The sequence below is a fragment of the Lytechinus variegatus genome, chromosome 4 (assembly GCF_018143015.1).
Source record: "Lytechinus variegatus isolate NC3 chromosome 4, Lvar_3.0, whole genome shotgun sequence".
Lineage (NCBI taxonomy): Eukaryota > Metazoa > Echinodermata > Echinoidea > Temnopleuroida > Toxopneustidae > Lytechinus > Lytechinus variegatus.
This window is the reverse complement of record NC_054743.1, coordinates 49,965,099-49,985,842: the sequence shown is the minus strand read 5'-3', so window position 1 is coordinate 49,985,842 and position 20,744 is coordinate 49,965,099. Positions and strand designations below refer to the sequence as shown.

General features: G+C 36.0%; 1 protein-coding gene across 1 annotated transcript; it reads left to right on the top strand.

Annotated features, from left to right (window-relative positions):
* Positions 1–1,487: 1,487 nt before the first annotated feature.
* LOC121414241 lies at positions 1,488–20,744 on the top strand. Its single transcript, XM_041607355.1, has 8 exons — positions 1,488–1,913; positions 11,640–11,733; positions 12,649–12,826; positions 13,937–14,111; positions 16,290–16,454; positions 18,337–18,633; positions 19,020–19,184; positions 20,475–20,744. Exons 1-8 carry the CDS (start codon positions 1,665–1,667, stop codon positions 20,613–20,615), a joined length of 1,464 nt encoding a protein of 487 aa, XP_041463289.1. The 5' UTR covers positions 1,488–1,664; the 3' UTR covers positions 20,616–20,744.

Sequence of the window (20,744 nt, the reverse complement as noted above, 5' to 3'; positions counted from 1 at the left end):
GGTGGAAACGTAGAAAGTCACTGCTTTATTTACCAATAGATGTTGTCAGCAGAATCTGAAAATTCATTTTGGTTCAGACTATTAAATATTGGCATAGATTCAGCAGGATCATTGTGAGTTTTTGCAACCGCGTCACAGAACACTTTCGGGGACGAATGTATCGTCAAATGCCCTTCATGATAATGAGGTCTTTGTCGAGGGTCGCTGAATTGAAATACTGTAAGTGTTTCAACCTGGACTCTGGATCAACGACATGATGAATACAAATACAATTTATCTTCACCCCCGAAACGTATGATGAAACAGATTTTGGACAAAGACCTATGAGCTTTTCACTGTGATTTGAACATGAGTATCTTTCCATATATGACGAGTTTGGTTGCAAAAAAAGGGGTTAGATCCATGCTGGACCATTCCGAGCAAATCCTTTTTTTTATTCTCCCATATTGCAATATCCTTATGAGAAAATGAATTGTCATGATGTACTACCGTATCATGTGAACATAAAATTACCGAGGTATAAAGAATCTACCTGTCTTCATTTTTGTATTTATCTTTAAACAAATATCTTTGTGGATCTAACCCCTTTTGCAAGCAAACTGAAATGGATCTAACTCCTTTAAAAAAATTATTTGTAATTTTTGTTCACTTTTGAATGTGAAATTCATCTTTTCTTTGTTATTATCTTATAGAGTTACTAAAAGTCTATACATTGAGACCAAAAAAAATCTAATTTGATGAAAAATGGATCTAACTTCTTTTGCAACTGAGCTCTTCATATACGTTGCAGGAAAGAGGACATTGTGATTGTTTCCGAATTAACTTCCTTTGACGAAGTTCATTTTAAAGCTTCATAGTTAAAGCCTTATTAATGACCTATCAATATGACCAATGTGCATATGATCATGGAATTCTACACAAAACACTCTGCAAACAATTAGAAGTATCGGTACCAAAAAGAAACACAATTAGGCACATTTATGAAATGTACAAACGACTACCGTCACCATGCACATGATGTAGCCTTGTGAGTGAATTCGTATATTACTTTTGGGTCTCGTCTGTATACATTTAGCAGTTTAGAGGTAAAAGCTAGAAGTGCACGAAGAGTTAAAAAAATATTGAATAAAAAAATAACCGGGCAGGTGTTTCAGAAAGCTGTTCGTAAGATACCAATGACTTTACTCACGACTGGTGATCCCATCGTTTGCTAAATGCTACATCCCAATGCCATTCATTTGGGACACAAGAACGTGTTCCAGTCGTTCTTTACGCTGTGCGCAATTTTACGAGCAGTTTTGTGAAACACCCACCTGCCTTAGCATCACCCTGTTGTAAAGAAAGGGGGGGGGGAATAGTGGTATTTCAACTTGAGTTCTGGGCAGTGTGACTGCTCTCTTTAATCAATTAAGTCAACAACGATATCTTGTTAAATCTCATTAGCCCATCGTACAGATAAAATAGAGGAGGTCAAACTCATTTTTCTTAAATCAGCACCCCGAAATTGATAAAGTTAGCTAATAGAATCCACCTTAGCACGCAAATCCAGCTGGAAAACACAGTCGCCTGTTAGTACTATATGTATTGTTATCAACTGCGAGGCATAAGCTTTACTAGCCATCTTATCAAACTAGCCGAGCAAAATATATATTATTAAAATCGCGATGTTTGTTACCGTTCTCGTTGCTTTTGCCCTCGTTTTAACACCGTTGGGTGTCCATTGTGTGTCGACAGTCGTCGTCGACCCCGTACGCGATGACGGAGTAGAAGCGGGTTTGGTAGTGATTCCAGGAGCGGAGATCCGCGGGGAAGCATACCTACCTCTTGCCGAGAGGATCCAACAGAAGTCCCCCCTTAAGCTATGGGTAGCTTTGACGACGGATTACATTGGAGACACGCCCTTCCCTCCTCAGGTATGATTTTAATTTTTTTTTATTGAATATCTAACTAAATCAATATCTATTATGTTATTTTCTGTTTAATAATGTACGTATTGTTATAGTTATTCTCTCCTTCAGATCATATTTTGTATTTTCTTTTTTTTTTCATGTCTGTTGTATAATTATTTTCTAATAATATTCTTTCAATTAATTATTTTTATCAATTTATCGCCTGTCTGCTGTTACTCCATGTTTAAGCATTATCACTCTTATAGGTGCCATTTCATTCTTTTATACGCTGTTCCGCATTGGATTTCGTATTCCATTCCTTTCTATTTTGTTTTTCTTACGTGGTTCTTTCAAGTCTTGTATCATTTCCTATTTTTCGAAAGGTTGATCTAAAAGACAATTAGGTTCTGGAAACCCGGAATAATCTCCGCTATTTGGTGTTGCATTCTGAATAACTAGTAGAATTTAAATGCCTTCATATCATTCATTGAAGATGAGTGTCGAATGTTAAATTGTATAAGTGGCAGCACCTTAACATTTTATTCTATAGCGGCCCTTTTGTAAAATATATTTACAGACGAACGAACGAAATATACCGAAGTAAACAAGCTGGAAGAAATTGATTTATTGACTCTATTCTTCGAAGCTTTATGGCGCAAATTGAAAATTATAATTTAAAGGAGAATACAATTACAACATCTTCAAATCGTATTGAACAAAATCACCCTGATATTGTCTCTTTTAATTCATTGCTTTTCAACAATTATTTCCAAAGATAGAAATATTAGTTATTTTTGGTGTACGTTTTTATTGGTTATTTTCTCAAATCATGTTTTGCATGGCCCTGATAAAATATTTATGTGAAACCTGCAAGACTAAGAGATATTAAAAAAACTTAAAGTTACACGAATATACATTTAAATTAGATCATCGTCTGGGCATTATGAAGTTCCATTAAATATTTTTTTTTAGATTGCCCCCCCCCCTTTTTTTTACATGTACAAATTTGTATTCAAATAATTGTTATATTGTTTTATTTTTATTTTTGTATGGCAGGGCTCCCGTAGGAATATTTTCTGAATTTGAAAAACAGGAATTATGCAACAAAATGTAATGCCATCTGTTAAAGGGGAATGAAACCTTTGGAACAAGTTGGCTTGTGTCGAAACAGAAAAATCAAAGAATAAGAACAAAGAAAGTTTGAGAAAAATCGGACAAATAATGAGAAAGTTATGAGCATTTGAATATTGCAATCTCTACTGATATGGAGATCCTCCCATTGGCAACGCGACAAGGATGTGTGATGACACTGACGAACAACTTTCCCTTTGATGGACTATGAAATACCCTGAAAATGTGTCTTTTTGCTTTTTCGTATGGTGATACAAACTCTTTATCCATGATGTATTCTTTAAAAATCTGTATTACATGCCCTCCTATAGAAAAAATACATGTTTTATTGATAGATGTAATAAAAGAGGCAATTTTAAGTGAAATACGTATTAAAGTAATGGGGAGAGTTGTTCAAGAGTGACATCACACATGTTTGTCGCATTGCCAATGTGAGGATCTCCATAGCATTAGTGATTGCAATATTCTAAAGCTCATAACTTTCTCATTACTTGTCCGATTTTTCTCAAGCTTTCGTTGATCTGTTTCTTTGATTTTTCTGTTTTCACACAAGCTATCTTGGTCCAAAGGTTTCATTCTACTTTAATTTAATTTAAAATGGTATTTTTTTTCATCGGTTTAGGCACATTTATTTCACCCACTAAGAACATTTCGAATTTCAAATTGGGATGTAACTGGTGAATTTATGCGATATTTATTCTGATATGAGTAAAAGTAATCGGGGATTCACACTTTTAAGTCAATATCAGCATCAAATTGCAATAATTTTCTTTAAAAAACCCTCACATTTAGTTGCACACGCGTACAGATGGGGGCTTGGATGGACCCCAAACACTTGTAGATGTAGACGGTTGTAGATGAACTTTTGACTCGAACTGGAGGTGCTTATGTAAGCTGGTTGGTTTTCTTGGAGTGTCAATAATAATTTATCCAGCTGGTTATTAGAACAATTTCCCCATGCACGTAATATCAGATTAGACTATTTGCAGTCACAACAGCGAAACCGTTGCATTGCGATGTGCTAACGTGCTTTGATACTGTATTTTTGTTTGTATATTCTTGAAATAACGTTGCTATCATAAATCCATATCGTTCATTACCCTTTACCGTAATTGCTAAGTAAACATACATGTACTTCCCTATGTATTCCTGCAAAGGGTAGATCCTGGTAGGAAATACGGCATCTTTAATCACCAGATCATGTTAATATTCAGCCCAACTCCATATTTTTACCAGGCTCGGTTAAGATTAACAGTCCCAAATCTAAAATAGGGTGACTTTTTCTTTATACAGGGAGGAAAGGAGATAGTTTGTCAAAAAATGATTCAAACAATAAAACTTTGAATAAGTATTGAGAGTTGATCATATTATAACTTAATAGGTCCCTGAAGGATTTCTTGTGGCACTTCACAGATATACTTTTGAAAGGAGGCAACTTCTTAATTTTAAAGGGGAATCTAACCCAAATAAAAAGTTTATAGATGAAAAGGAAAAATCAGACAAGTTGATTCTTAGAAAATTTGAACAATATCGGACAAATAAAAGAAAGTTATGGATTTCGAAAAGCTGCACAAATCGATATTCACTAGCCCCATGGAGACTTGAAATTGGCCGCATTTGTAATGTCATAGGAATGTAAGGCAATTACTACTTTTCAACTTACTCTAATATATAAAATGGCTAGAATGTCATTTTTTTTTCAAAATGTTTTACTTTTAATTATATTTCTCTTCCAAGATGGAATAAAACAATCTGCTATTTGGGTCATATTTTGATTACCGCCCCAGGAGATAGGTACCACGAAACCACAAAATCCTGATCTTAAGGTCAAGGTCTACGGGAAAGTTGTCCACGCCCCTTTATAATTTACTTTAAGTTGCCAATTTTGATATATACAAAGCCTTTTGGATTTGAAAGCAGCCATAACTTTCTTATTTCTTGTCCGATATATTTCAATCTTTCACAATTATGTTTGTCTTATTTTTGTTCTCTTTCTAACACATCATTATGACCATGATGACTACGGATGGATTCCCCTTTAATATTGTAGCGCTTTGAGCACCTAACAAGGTGGATACGTCCGCTATACATATTCTCTATTAATATGTATTCATTGGGAACATTGTCGTGCATCATTGCCACAACTTTCGATAAACTTTGTAGCACTCCCACACATCCAATAACAGTAACTGTTTAAAAGTTGTAAAATTTATAATTGAATCAATAGCGAGTGGCACCAATAAAAGCAAAAGTTTTGAAATCAAACTAGCATAAGGCTGGTAAATCTTGGTAATATCGTTTTTTTCTTCACGAGTAATGACATAGACATTTTTTCTATTTTCAATACAAACAATGCATCATGTAATAAATATTACTCAACTGAAGATTTTACTTCTAAATTTAGAGACACAGAACACAAATTCAGTTTGCTTCACGTTAATGCCAGAAGCTTGAACAAAAACTTTGAATCATTGGAATCATTACTCTTTACTCTAAATAATTTCAAATTCTCCATTATCGGTGTCACGGAAACATGGCTTCATAATAATTCACCTAACATATTCAACTTGCAAAACTATAATCTTATAAGGCGAGATCGTGAAGATCAAAGAGGAGGTGGTGTAGCATTTTACATCAATGAACATTTGCAGTTTAAAATAAGAAAAGAAATATCATTAAAACAAAGTGAAACTCTATTCTTAGAAATCATGAAGCCGAAAGGCAAAAATATAATTATTGGATTAGTTTACAGACCCCCTCATGGCAATGCAAATTTATTTTGCGAAGAGCTTGAAATATGCCATCATACCATAACAAAAGAAGATAAACAAATATATCTAATGGGTGATTTTAACATTGACCTGTTATCCCAAAATAATGACAACGATTTATTCCTACATACTATGCATTCATTTGGTTATTATCCCCACATAGATCAACCGACCAGAATTGATAGCCATTCATCAACACTTATCGACAACATATTTTCAAACATACTAAACAGAGATACTTCCAGCGGACTAATAATATCTGATATAGCTGATCATTTACCGGTTTTCTTATTATGTGATAATGATATTTCAAAAGAAAATTCACCTAGATCTACAATGTATAATAAAGAATCCCCAATAAATATTGAATCGTTTAAAAGTGATCTTGCGATTGAGGAATGGTTAGATGTATTTAATGAGTCAAATTCAGATATTGCTTACACAAATTTTAACCAAAAATTGCAGAAATATTACGATAAAAATTTTCCTCTATCACCTATCAAAAAAAAGAAAAGCAAAAATGCCATGGATTACTAAAGCTATTCTACGATCCATACATACCAGAAATAAACTATACAAGACATTTTTAAAGAACCCTTCTATTCAAAACAAAAATAAATATAAAACTTATAGAAATAGACTAACCAATATAATTCGGGCTTCTCGCAAATTGTTTTATTCCGAGAAACTTAACAAAGTTAAATCAAACATGAAAGCCACATGGGAGATCATCAATGATTTGATTGGCAAGAAACCCAAAGTATTACCTAAAGACAATTTCACAGTTCATGCTGCTGCAATAAATTCAGATGATGTAGCTGATACCTTTAATTCCTTTTTCGTTAACATAGGACCCTCTTTGGCAAACAACCTTGCCAGACCAAACCAAAGTTTTGCAAAATTTCTTCCCACACCCATCAATTCTTCCCTATTCTTTAACCCCACAAATGTTCAGGAAATAATTGAAATAACAAAAAATCTCAAATCCAGCAAATCAAAGGGATATGATAGAATTAGTACTTTCCTCCTTAAGCAGATCATACATTATATTGTCACTCCATTGTGTCATATTTTTAATCTGTCGATCAGCACCGGTAAATGTCCAGATCCCCTTAAAATTGCAAAGGTAAATCCTGTTTTAAAAAAAGACAATCCACATGAAATAACAAATTATAGGCCTATTTCTATTCTCCCCAGCATATCCAAAATATTAGAGAAGATTATTTACAAAAGACTTTATAAGTTCCTAGATACTTTTCAGTTTCTAAATTCAAACCAATATGGATTCAGGAAAGGGCATTCAACTGATCAGGCTTTAATACAAATATACGATAAAATTACAAATGCAATGACAAATAAAGAACACATAATAGGAGTATTCATGGACCTAAGCAAAGCATTCGACACTCTTGACCACCAGATTTTACTTAAAAAACTTGAAAATTATGGAATTCGGGGAATCACACTATCATGGTTTGAGAGTTATTTGACTGATAGAAAACAATATGTCACTCACAATAATATTTCTTCTAATTTTCAGACAATAAAATGCGGAGTTCCACAAGGATCGATCCTTGGCCCCCTACTTTTCCTTATATATATTAATGATTTGACTACTGTAACGCCTTTATTATCATTTGTATTATTTGCCGATGACACAAACATTTTTTGTTCACACACTAGCTTAGAAACTTTAGTAGATACATTTAATCGTGAATTACCTAAACTATCTTTATGGTTTAAATGTAATAGGCTATCACTTAATATAGACAAAACAAACTTTATGTATTTTAAGCATACAAGTTCACATATTACTGAGTTTCCATACGACATAAGCATAGATAATATTCCACTCAAAAGGAAAAAAGAAACAAAGTTTTTAGGTGTCACAATAGATGAAAATTTAAATTGGAATGAACATATACGTTGTATAACTACTAACATCTCCAGAAACGTAGGTGTACTTTACAAAATGAAAAACATAATTCCTCATACTACACTCGTTTTACTCTACAATTCATTGATATTGCCGTATATATCGTACTGCAATATAGTTTGGGCAACGTGTGCAAAAACTAAAATTAATACAATATATTTATTACAGAAAAAAGCAATTCGAATTTGTACTAATTCGCAATATTTATCACACACAAATCCATTATTCCATAAACTAAAGACTCTAACTATTTTTGACATAAATTCATTTCAAAGCTTACTGCTTATGTTCAAATACGTAAATAACATGCTCCCACCTTCATTTCACAATTTTTATACTATGAACACATCTATCCATTCATACCCTACGCGGAACTCTTCTAATTTCCATTTAATCAACCCCAAATTGCTTATTGCGCAGAGATCCATAAGACACCATGGTCCTGATTTGTGGAACTCTCTACCAGAATCTATAAAAAGATCCACGTCCCTTTACTCATTTAAAGCAAACGTTAAATCCATGTTGATATCAGAATATTTGAAGTAAAATTTCTGTGTCGTTGTGTCATTAAAGCATCATCACCATCATCATCCTCTCCATCACCTTCATCTTCACCATTTCACCGTCATCTTCATCCTTATCATCTCCATCTTCAATGCTCAAATTAGATTACTGCTGTTTTTCATAAAATGTACTGTGTATCGATTCTGCTGTATTAATGTATTATATTAATCAATGAGTTTTAACCTGGGGTTGTCATTTTTTCAAGCAATCTGCTTATGATGACAATCCTTCTCCTGCAAATTGTAAATGTTAACTAATTTGGTATGAGATCAATTTTGTTTGTAATGATAATTTTAGTACATTTAGTTATGATTCATGCCAAAAAAATTATCAATATACTATGTTTGTTATGTTATGGAAAATGTATTCTATACGAATGATGTAATTGCAGAAGTAAACAATAAAATCAAATCAAGACAAATCAAGATATTGGTATTAAAAAATGAATGTAAATATGAAAGTTATGTACGCATCAATTTCAGTATAATAATGATATAGGGTATTTATATTGCGCACATATCCACCTTGTTAGGTGCTCAAGGCGCTCCTATATTACCCGGCTAAGCTAGGCGTGTAGGCGTCTTGTCAAAGGTGTGCGTACGTCTTTACCTTTATATTCTACTGCGAAGCCGCTCAGCGTGCCATTGTCCATTTTTCTTTCCTAGCGCACGCAGCTTTTTAAGGAATTACTTCCTACCGGTACCCATTTACCTCACCTGGGTTAAGTGCAGCAAATTGTGGACCCGGGGGGCCACTTCCATTCACGAGTGGATACCATGCGCGACCATGGGGTCTCGAAAAGCACCCTAAACACGTAATTTCCATATTCTGAAAATGCACCCCTTAACAAGTATTGGCGTGTGAAACCCTACCCTTAACAAGTATTGGAAACAAAACGATACTCTTGGCAAATATTCCCTGAAATGAACCCCTAAACAAGTACAGGAATGTTTTATTGTTACGGGTCCTTCGGTCGTCGGCTTTACCTTATTTGGTTTAGTACGACCCCACCTTCTACACCTCGTGCAAATAGGACTCTAAACACGTAGTGTTGGGGCAAAAGGACATCCTTTATAAAACATTTTAATTTTGTTTTATCATCCCCGCAAATTCGACCCTAAACACGTAATTTTCCTAGCGAAATAGATACCCTTTTTTCATTATTTGTGTGTTTTTGACACCCTTATCACGTTACGTACGTAACGTGCCCTATTGTGAAAAGGACATCCTTTTTACGTGTTTTTTTGGTCGCGCATGGTATCCACTCGTCAATGTAAGTGCCCCCCCCCCCGGGATTGTGGATCAGTTTCTTGCTGAAGGAAATTGCGTCATGGCTGCGATTCGAACCCACGACCCTCTGTTTCAAAGTCCGAAGACTAATCCACTGGGCCACAACGCTCCACATCTATCACGAAATTTATGATATCTCGATTGGATAAGTGTGCATAAAGAATTGCAATTGACATACCACACTCATTCTCTCTGTTGTTTTTTATTCATTTTGTACCAAGGGTTCCGCATACTTTCATTTGATTTATCCATTGCAGGAATAACATTGAAAATAACGGATATTTGTCGACCTTTTTTTTATCTCCAGCGCATTTTGAGAAAAATTTACACTGTAACACATACAACAAACGTTTACCAAGTTGCAGATAATGCGATTAAATTCATTGTTTGCCGTTGCGATCTAATTCGCTTTTTTATTCATTAGTTCATAAGACAATTATTTGGATTTAGACAGACATTAAGCAAACAATCAATGCATTTGTCTTTTTAGACTGATATGTATATATCGTTTGAGTAGATGTACATATTAGCATGTTCCGCTTTTTTTTCAAATCTAAACTTGGAAACGTATTAACAAACCAGCTCCACAATGACCAATGCTTGTTTTTCAACGATCCATCGATTAGGTAGAAATCAATTATCGTTTGATGTAACCTTTTTCGACCATGCGTCATTTATATTTTACGCATAAATTCTCATATACATGTAGAAGAAGAACAGATGGATATTCATATTGTGAACTTTTCCGAATAGGTAGAAATAAAGGCCAGAAAATACCCACTTAAAATCGTAAATTGCTTGTTCAAATAAATATTTGGGAGCACCCTTTTCCATGGTTCTAACTCAGTCATGCTTGCATTATGAACTTTGAATAATAATATAGGGTATTTATATTGCGCACATATCCACCTTGTTAGGTGCTCAAGGCGCTCCTATATTATACCCGGCTAAGCTAGGCGTTCATAACGCACACAGCTTTTTAAGGAATTACTTCCTACCGGTACCCATTTACCTTACCTGGGTTGAGTGCAGCACACTTTGAGATGGGCTTTTAATGAAATAGGGGAAGCATATATTTTCATTCATATGTATCCCATGAAGCAAATCTATGATTGGGATGGCCAGAGATTACAAACAATCTTCATTGTGCTTAAACGGACAGTACATCATGATACAGCATACGATGTCCAAACTCGATCAATGGCCATGGAGATGTATTATTATTATGTCACTGACTTACTATTCTAGGAGTCTGTACCTGCCGCTCAGGAACATTGTGAGCCTTGGGCTATCAGTATGCCCAGTCACACCTGTCTCATTGTGATGTCAAACGTTGATCCAGGATGAAGAAAACGTGTTCTTGGGACATTTGGCACAGCTGCGACATAACCGGTTGTAACAGAGTCTCTGCTTGCGCATTGTTAGCGCTAACAATGTTTCTGTGCAGCCGGTCCTGGTGCCCGTTGCATAAAACTTTTTACCTGAGAAAACTCAGGTTGTTTTTACCGGAGTTTTTGCCCTGTGTTAAAGTCAATGGCAGAAATCAGACTAACCTTAGTTTTCAGTTTTTACTAGAGTTTTCTCAGGTAAAAAGATTTATGCAACAGGCTACTGGTCTATGCTATGTCTTCCTTTATAGGAATTATATTACATTGCAAGTAAAGCTAAACATCGTCACGTGAAAGAGTTATGGTTCATCCTTCAGTCCTATTCATAGACGCCGGAACTGTTCCATGACATTTGCTCCGGCGACAATTGCTCCGATGGAAAATCTGCCTTTAAGCAAAACATGAAACTTGACCTCCAAAACTAAATAGACCCTAATCCTTATATTTGCAATATTCTCAACAAAAAACTCTACAAAACATATGCTTTCTGATATATTAAGTCCGGAGCAATTGTCGCAGGTGCATATTTCGCCGCCGGAACACCCAGGATCGATCGCGTAGAAAGTCATTTAAGAAAGGTTATTTTATTAGCAACTGTAATTTTTGTTTTTAATAAACGCATCATCCTTTGTATTGTAACGTTTTCCCCTAATTAATTTGGTGTATATAGATAACCCTTGCAATAAACGATGCCTTAGACGAACTTCAAAGGATTGGGATGCCTGCAAACACTCCGATATTCTACGCAGGCCATTCTCTCGGCGGTAAGCGTCTTCTTGACTTATTGTATAAAGGGGAGTATTATCTCTGCTAACGTGCTATGATCGGTCCTACAGGCGCTGCGTTAATATAGCTACATTGTAATTCAACTTTGATTAATTTCCGAAATATGAAAACCGAAGTTCGTTTGAATTTATTGAGATTTGAAAATGCAAGTATAGTTTCTTATTTGCTCTGTATATGTTATATTGAATATCGTGAAAATTGTTAATTGACCCCTTGAAAATATGCTGCTGGTCAGTTTATGTGAATGTACATACCAAAATTAAATGAAATAAAATTTACATAAATAGAAGCAAAGCAATGTGATATAATCGTAAATATATGTAGACGAAAAGTAAAAAAAAACGTTATCGGGCACCGTTGTCAATCGTAATTTACTTACATACTGTTTAATAGCATTGATGTTTATATCTGCGTCGAAAGGCTCTTATCAGTATTTGTATTTACTAGAATATTTTTAACTCTCTGTTGTTATGTCGTGAATTTGAAAAAAAAAATAACCGCCCTACTATTAATAGAAATAGTGACGAAACATCGTTTTGGGTTTCATAGTAGTAAACCACAGAAACAGCAAACGGGTGTTTCTTATATGCATAAATTCTTTTTAACGTGTTTTCCAGATAGTTTGTATTGTAATATTGCTCCATTTTCATAAAATTGCAACATAAAATAGTTTATTATTATTACTACTACTACTATTATCATTATTATTATCTTCATCTTTATTTGATTATTATTATTATTGTCATTATCAATATCAAAAATATTATAAACGTTTATAATTATTAATTTCATTATATAGTTGATTATGCATGTTAGATTCCGGAAATTCTTTCTTTGATAAAATATATATATATATATTTGTTTACACTCACTTCTGTCAAATACTGTGACAGGTACATTTTTGCAGAGTTACGTTAACAGGGATCCGTCCAGAGCAAAGGGAGTCATGATGTGGGGATCATACCTGACGGGGGCGTTAGATGATCTTGGTGCCTACCCCACCCCCATCATGCACCTGAGTGGGGATCTAGATGGTCAAGTAAAGATCACAAGGATAGGAAACACATTCAGGTATTTATAGGCATGCAGGGGTCTGCATCGCTTTCGGGTGCACTCACTCTTTATTTTACTCTATTTTTCTTAGAAATAATGTTTGGAAAGGAGGAATCAAATGATGAAAGTCGAAAAGAAATATTAAAACGAGAATGCTCACAAGCCATGTGTAAATCGTGTGGTCCAGTGGTTAGAGCATTAGACTCATAAGGCTGTGAGTTCGAATCCCCACTCTACCATTGTCTCCACTTTAATGAAAGGCCCAAGAGTAATATCTGTGGTCAAAAAAAGTCAGCCACTATGACTGATTGACCAACACGTAACATGTTTCCTAGGTAATTTTGTTATAGGCATACCATCTTGGCGTTTACCCGCAAAAATGCTGTCCTGCCGAGTTCCTACGGGAGTTACAATGAACAGAAACAGAAATCTATGATGAACTATTGAACTGAAAACAGATATGGCGTAATTTGTAGTTGCCCCCGCCTTGGTATCGCCCCTCTATGCATGGTGTATCAAAACACATGAAGCCTTATTTCCATACTCTTTTATTAAAAACATTCACAGTTGTGGGTCGGTCAATTGGAGGTGCACACCAGTTTTGATTTTTGATTATTAGAATAGTTGTATTACCTGTTTCATTATCCAGTGCCACTATTTTTTAACCCAAGTACAAACCATAAACAGAAAGCAGTGCGCTTAGAAACACCAGTAGTAAGCGCCTTATAAATGTTATGTATTATTAAAGACAAAATTATATCAGCAGCAATAAGATTCACATCATATTCATGACTACAAATGAAATGACTAGCACGTGAAAATCAAAATGATACGTTGATTTTTTTTCTTTAAGGCGATCTCTGATCACCATTGTACTGGAAATGTAATGCAAAGTGAGTTGTTTCACTTGCATGATAAACACATTCGACCTGTTGTCTATAAAACATAACAGGTGAACAAAATACATCATAAAATGTCTGAATGTTGTCTTTTTCCGTTATGTAATTGTATCATCCAAAATATAACATGTATAAGTCAACAATGAGAACTGATAACACTTGAGATTGCAGTTTGTAACCACAGAGGCGTAAATCACTGTAAAAGAAACTGCTGCCTTTCTGTCTGTAGGGATTTAGAAACGCTACTCACGGAAGACCAAACGGCTCTCGCAACGAAACCAGTCGTTGTCGTAGAGGGGGTGAATCACTTCCAATTTGCTTCTGGAGATGTCCCACCAGCAGTTGTCCGGGGAGACATTCCTGCCGAGGTGACTGCCGATGAAGCCTGGACGCTGTTGGCAGAAGTGAGCAAACAAAATCATGAATATTAATAAATTATGTAAAGTTTATTCGAGGGAGGAATCTTTTTCTCGAGCAAAAATATCCTGAAGTGTATTGAGCGAAACGGAAAAAGAAATAGAGTCGTGGTAATTGCCACCTTTTTAAAATACAAAATTAGTGATATCTGCCTCATTTGATCAAAATCCTTTGTCTGGTTTTCGAACGTTACATGCCAATCAAATACAAACATCATTCTGGTATGAAAAGACAAGACATCTATCACTTTTTTTCGTTTTTTTTTTTGCTGATTTGGTCGACTTTTCAATTTCATCAAATATTCGTCGCAGATGGTGCAGTTTCAATAATTGCTATCAGTGGTTCCAAAACAACATCCATGAAAATAAAAAATACATACAAATAAATGAAATAAAATGATAATACACCATCATACGGATAGGATAAAACTATTCAGCGACAATATTATCCTCGGAAAAGTCGAACAACTATGCATTTGTGACGTGTCACCCCTCCATGAGATATTCAAGATCCTTCGTAAACATTTAAGACGGAAAGCATCTAGACATTGCCTGTCTTTGGCCGTCATTTCCCAGGTTTCACTTGCATAAAGGAAAATTGATAAAATGATGGCTTTATGAGATTTGTTTAAAAGCATATCATTAACTTTGAAATTATATTGAATTTGTCAAACTGATCAAAACATTAATCTAGACAAGAACTTGGTTAAATGTAGAAGAGAATCACCGAGGGTTCCACAAAATAAGGCGAAAAGGGTTTGGAGTTCAAGGTTCACTCAAGCATGAAATGAACGCACTGTGTCATGTTAGTGAAACTTTGATGTAGTCCGAAAAAAATATTTTGTATTGTATTCAACGTTACAACTTTAGATTTTAGCTGTTTGAAAAAGGGATTACTGTTTCATTTCAGATAAGCTAATTGTTTAACTTTTACTTTTTGAAGACCAAAAATGAATGTTTCAACTTTTAATAAAGAAACCTTGTCTTGTGACTTATTTTGTGTTTTGTTGGCTGGTTTCATCATTTGAATGCGCTTTTTGTCTCACCTGCGAAGCAGAGTGAGACTATAGGCGCCGCTTTTCCGACGGCGGCGGCGGCGGCGGCGTCAACATCAAATCTTAACCTGAGGTTAAGTTTTTGAAATGACGTCATAACTTAGAAAGTATATGGACCTAGTTAATAAAACTTGGCCATAAGGTTAATCAAGTATTACTGAACATCCTATTAGAGTTTCATGTCACATGACCAAGGTCAAAGGTCATTTAGGGTCAATGAACTTAGACCATGTTGGAGGGATCAACATCGAAATCTTAACCTGAGGTTAAGTTTTTGAAATGTCATCATAACTTAGAAAATATATGGACCTAGTTCATGAAACTTGGACATAAGGTTAATCAAGTATCACTGAACATCCTGCACGAGTTTCACGTCACATGACCAAGGTCAAAGGTCATTTAGGGTCAATGAACTTTGGTCGAATTGCGGATATCTGTTGAATTCCCATCATAACTTTGAAAGTTTATGGATCTGACTCATGAAACTTGGACATAATAGTAATCAAGCATCACTGAACATTTTGTGCAAGTTTCAGGTCTCATGATTAAGGTCAAAGGTCATTTAGGGTCAATGAACTTTGGCCGAATTGGGGGTATCTGTTGAATTACCATCATAACTTTGAAAGTTTATTGGTCTAGTTCATTAAACTTGGATATTATAGTAATCAAGTATCTCTGAACATCCTGTGCGCATTTCAGGTCACATGACCAAGGTCAAAGGTCAATGAACTTTGGCCGAACTGGGTGTATCTGTTGAATTACCATCATAACTTTGAAAGTTTATGGATCTGATTCATGAAACTTGTACATAAGAGTAATCACGTATCACTGAACATCCTGTGCGAGTTTCAGGTCACATGATCAAGGTCACAGGTCATGTAAGGTCAATGAACTTTGGCCATGTTGGGTTTTTTTGTTGAATAACCATCATATCTCTGTAAGTTTATTGGTCTAGTTCATAAAAAGTGGACATAATAACCATGTATCACTGAACATCTTGTGCGAGTTAGAGTAGTATTCAAAGTCAGCACTGCTGCTATATTGAACCGCGTGGTGCAGGTGAGACGGCCAGAGGCATTCCACTTGTTTTGTATTATTTATCATTTGATAGGTCATTGGCGACTTCATGTCTTATAATATGGATGTGAACAAAGCCACGGCGTTTCAAAGTTTAAACGCTCGGTATGTTGAAACTCAGAAGAAAATGGCGCCACTTTCCTCATTCAAAGATCTCGAATGGAACGGCACAGCTTCAACATGGATCAGAGAGGCTCAGGTAATCATATTCTAATTATTTACATGTAAAAGTGCAAAGGTGTAGTGAACCATTGATTGGGTGATTTCAAGTACGGTGTTGACCTTTTGGTGTTGGTGTTAGGTCAATTTTTACACGATTATAACACCAAACATAAAATGAAGATGCTCCTGAAACTGGATCAGTTTTACAAACTCTGAAATAAGTTTTAGAGCCAGGGAGAGCAATCCAAATTTCAACACTTACACCAACGCCGAGGCCAACACCGGACTTGAAATCACCCATTAAATATCGCGACTTATACATGACTATCTCAATATAAAAAACGGCACAAGTCCAATTTTTGGCAAAATTGAGTTAAATATGGGAAATTGTTCATCTTGTGTATAAATGATAAATCCTTAATCATCTCAGAAATGCCTTGAATTAAGGAGGAAAATCTGATATAAGTGTAAGAGAAGCCCAAGTCAAGAACTTAGACTTTTCTTACATTCCTATCATAGCACCTTCTCTCATTACTTCTACTACTTACTACAGAATTTCATCATGTATGTGAGTGTCAGAATGACCCAAGTCCATATGATTCTAAAAACGACCCAAGTCCACCGGACAAAAGGCCCCGCCAACAAGTAAAGTGAATATTAATGCTCATTAAAAATTTGCACCTAAATTTGTTTTAGGATGTTCTTTGATGTCTTTGGGCCAAATATACTTTAATCGCCCAAATTAAAAGAATATCCATTTTTTTTTATTTACTCGAAATGACCTCCGAAGGACTTGGGCATTTGTTATATTCATATACTCATATATGTTTTGGAGTTTTCACAACAGCTACTCATGCGCTTTCTGGAACGTAGAGAATCTGTCATCAAATGTCCTTAATGGCAACGAAATCTCTGTTGATGGTTGGTACATCGAGACAGCAAGTTTCGTTTATGACTCTGGATAGACTATTATTTGCGATTTTTCGTCAGCTCTGAAACGTCGGACGAAACTGCTCTTCCGATTCACCGATCGTCGACAAAGACTTCGTTATGCATTTGATTTGCATTTTGAATGCATTTGCTCCGTTGTAGGATTCATTTCGCGTTGTAGAGTGAAAACTCGCAATTACAAGTTAAGGAGCTCATATGAATTTAAACATTAATCCCCGTTTTCGAACAAGCTACCCAGGTGAGGTGAGTATTGTCGGTAACTGCATGGTTCCTTGAAATGCGAGGTTGCCTCACTGGCAGCTATGCTAAAGTAGATGGGCTTTTCATGAAATTTTGTTCATACGATACGATCAACTTTACCCACGATTTGTGATCCCTTCGAAAGTATAAAATCAGCACCATTGAAAAATCTGAAGATCTGACTAGGAAAGACCAACAGTCGTTCGTAACTTCGCATGGTACAGCTATGTAACACCCAACCACTATGGTAAATATGATAAAGTAACACTGCAATATCTGACAGGCAGAAGCGCTTTTTAAGAACCTACTCTTGCCGTTGTTATCATCGTCATTATGACATGGCTACAAAGAAACAATGGGGAGGGGTAATTAATGTATACAAAACTGTGAGTATCAAGTCTTTTCAATTAATGTTTGTGGATGTTCAAATTACAAGGATCAGAATGAACAATATACTCGAACCTGCAGTGCGATCGATCGATCATTAAGCTTGTCATCATCATCTCCATCACCACCACCACCTCATCACTGTCATCATCAGCTACATCGTCACTTTTCTTAGAAACATATAAACATATCAAATGCATCTCTCAGTCCTTCGAAGAGGAAACGCTGGCATAAACCTAACCACATGCCTGGATCTTAATCCAAACTTGATATTTTCTTTTTACCTTTTTTTTCCTGACACCCTAATTTCCCTTTAACTTTTTGAAAATCGTATCTTTCAGGAACTTGTCAACGCCTTTCCTGAAGACATCTTGACACCGGTGACCATCTACAACGTTGGTTACACCAACCAACGCCAATTCGAAGAATCGAAGCCTTCGGTAGTCAAGGACTCCGATGGAATGGTCATCATAACAACAAGGTCGAAGGTCGAGTTCCCAGTCAACCCTATCGACATCTCGTCCCTCATGAACTCGGCCAACGAGATCGCTGGAAAGATGAAAAACCAGGAGGCGGTTAAGAAGATTGTCAAGGGAGATGGATATGGCAACAGCGCCACCTGCCGGATGATCAATGAGGTACGTACTTGAGGATGGAATCCTAATTTACCATGATCAATATTTTACGGAAGCCCGCCAAGAAAAGGTATTCTCCTTGTCCACATGAGAATTGTCCCCTTTTGATTAACTGAGAGTTTTCTCGTGTAAATTCACCCAAAAGGTTTGACGCAAAGTTGAAGTTCCCACGATTTGGCGAACATGATGAGAGCGTATTGGAATTTGATGCTCGGAAAGTCCAGTGCCATTTGTTCCTAAACTCTGGTACGTTTCAAAACGGAGAAACTAGAAGAACTAATCCGATGAAGAATTTACTTTAAAAACATGTATATTTACAAAGTATTTTGAGAGACTTGTTTTCCCTTTGTTTCTTTCATAATTTACATCATGTTATTTTATGTGAAAAGGAAGCATATCGTTCGGCCTATAACATCGCCCCAGCAATAGTACGGTCACGCTACGATACAAAAGGAAAACAGATGATTTTTAGCGATGATGTGAACACGTCCACTGGCTCCCAATGGGTCGATTCACACGTACAGTATGAAACGCTAGCAGATGGATCACTTCAGGTAAGTTTGTTTCAAGACTTCATTATCATGAATACTTTTAATCGTCCATGAATGGGGAGTTTTCGGTTCCAAAACGCGTGACGAATTCAAGGACATAGAAAATAGAAAATTACTGTTCCGGTTCACAAACTTTTGAAATAAAATCTCCCTGCTGTTCATTGTCATTTGTAGGGGTTTTTTTCCAATACATTTACTTTGTTCTTGAATCCGTCCTCGTTGTAATTGTGAAAAACCCCTGAACGTCTCTGTCACACCAACGAAACCGACTCCAAATAGACCGATAACTCGACGGTCGAAATGGGGTAATGACTTTGAGGAGACGCGATAGCTCAGTCGGTAGAGCGGGGGATTCGTATTCCGGTGACCCGGGTTCGATTCCCACTTGGTGCACTATAGTGCCCTTTGGTAAGGCATTAATCCTCAGTACCAGGTCCTTCGGAGGGGACCATAAGCCGTCGGTCCTCTGGTTGTTTGCTTACAAGCATTCATGTTTTTTTAGCAATCAGGTAAAAAAAATCACCATAACCATAACTTTGATCGGTCGAGATCGGCGTCTTTGGTGTTGCGGAGACAGCATTATTAGAAAAAAAGGTCGAATTGTAGCCCTTTTGTCCCGTATTTGTAACCTTCCCTTCGAGAACAGGGTCCCTCACACAAAAAGGTTATTTCCTTGCTCAAGAACCTCAAAATTGTTTTATAAAGAACCTAAATATATTCCAAGTATCTAGTAAATTTAGATTAGAACCTTTTAGGGAACTCGTAGAGATTCTAAATACGAGACAAGCTTATCATCCTCTAAGAAACCTTTTTTGTAAGGGCATGAAGGGTGATTGATCATTTTATTGTTTGACCCAATGATAGCCGCTGAAAAATGCTGAAGACAAAAACAACAATATCTATATACAATGCAGTAATTCGATTACATTCTAAAATAATATGGGGTAAAAGAGTATGGGATAATATATGGGGTGCAGAGTAAAGAATATTTCTTACATTATCCCATTCGATTTCATATTCTAGTATTTATATTTATTCAAGCCTGTCTCCCCATTTCAACTTCCCCGTTCACCACATTTTATTTTGCCCCTCTTAGAAGACCCGATTTCCGTGACTTAAATATTGCACCTTGTTCTTATCAATGGGTCTATAAATTTTGCATTCATTTTCTCGTTATTGGTTGATTCTCAATGAATTAATTCAACTCAGATCCCTTTCTCAACAGTTTCGAATATTTGATTGTTGCTTACGTTTAACTAAACTTCCTATCGTTGTTTTTCATCTATCTCTTAGGTAACTTCCAGCGCACTGTACACAAATGTGGATTTTCCCTTTGTGACCCTCGCTGGGATGTATTACTGCAAGCTCATGTCGCCTTACAGAGCCCTGGAGTGGATGTACGTTGATTCGCTCCGTCCAGACACCACCAACTAATTTGACTTCCAGTCCTCTAAACACATCGGCCCGTATGCCATGTATACTGAAGTCAGGCTTAAAGTGATTGGTTAACATTGGTTTGACTTTAAAAGAATCTGAGCTAAAAGGTCACACTTGTCACCTGTG

Bases quoted from the DNA above. Each gene is read 5' to 3' on its own strand.
- LOC121414241 (XM_041607355.1), top strand. From the start codon at position 1,665: ATGTTTGTTACCGTTCTCGTTGCTTTTGCCCTCGTTTTAACACCGTTG. The intron at 12,827-13,936 runs GTATTTATAGGC...TTCTGTCTGTAG, and splicing joins AGGATAGGAAACACATTCAG to GGATTTAGAAACGCTACTCA. The intron at 16,455-18,336 runs GTAATCATATTC...CGTATCTTTCAG, and splicing joins CATGGATCAGAGAGGCTCAG to GAACTTGTCAACGCCTTTCC.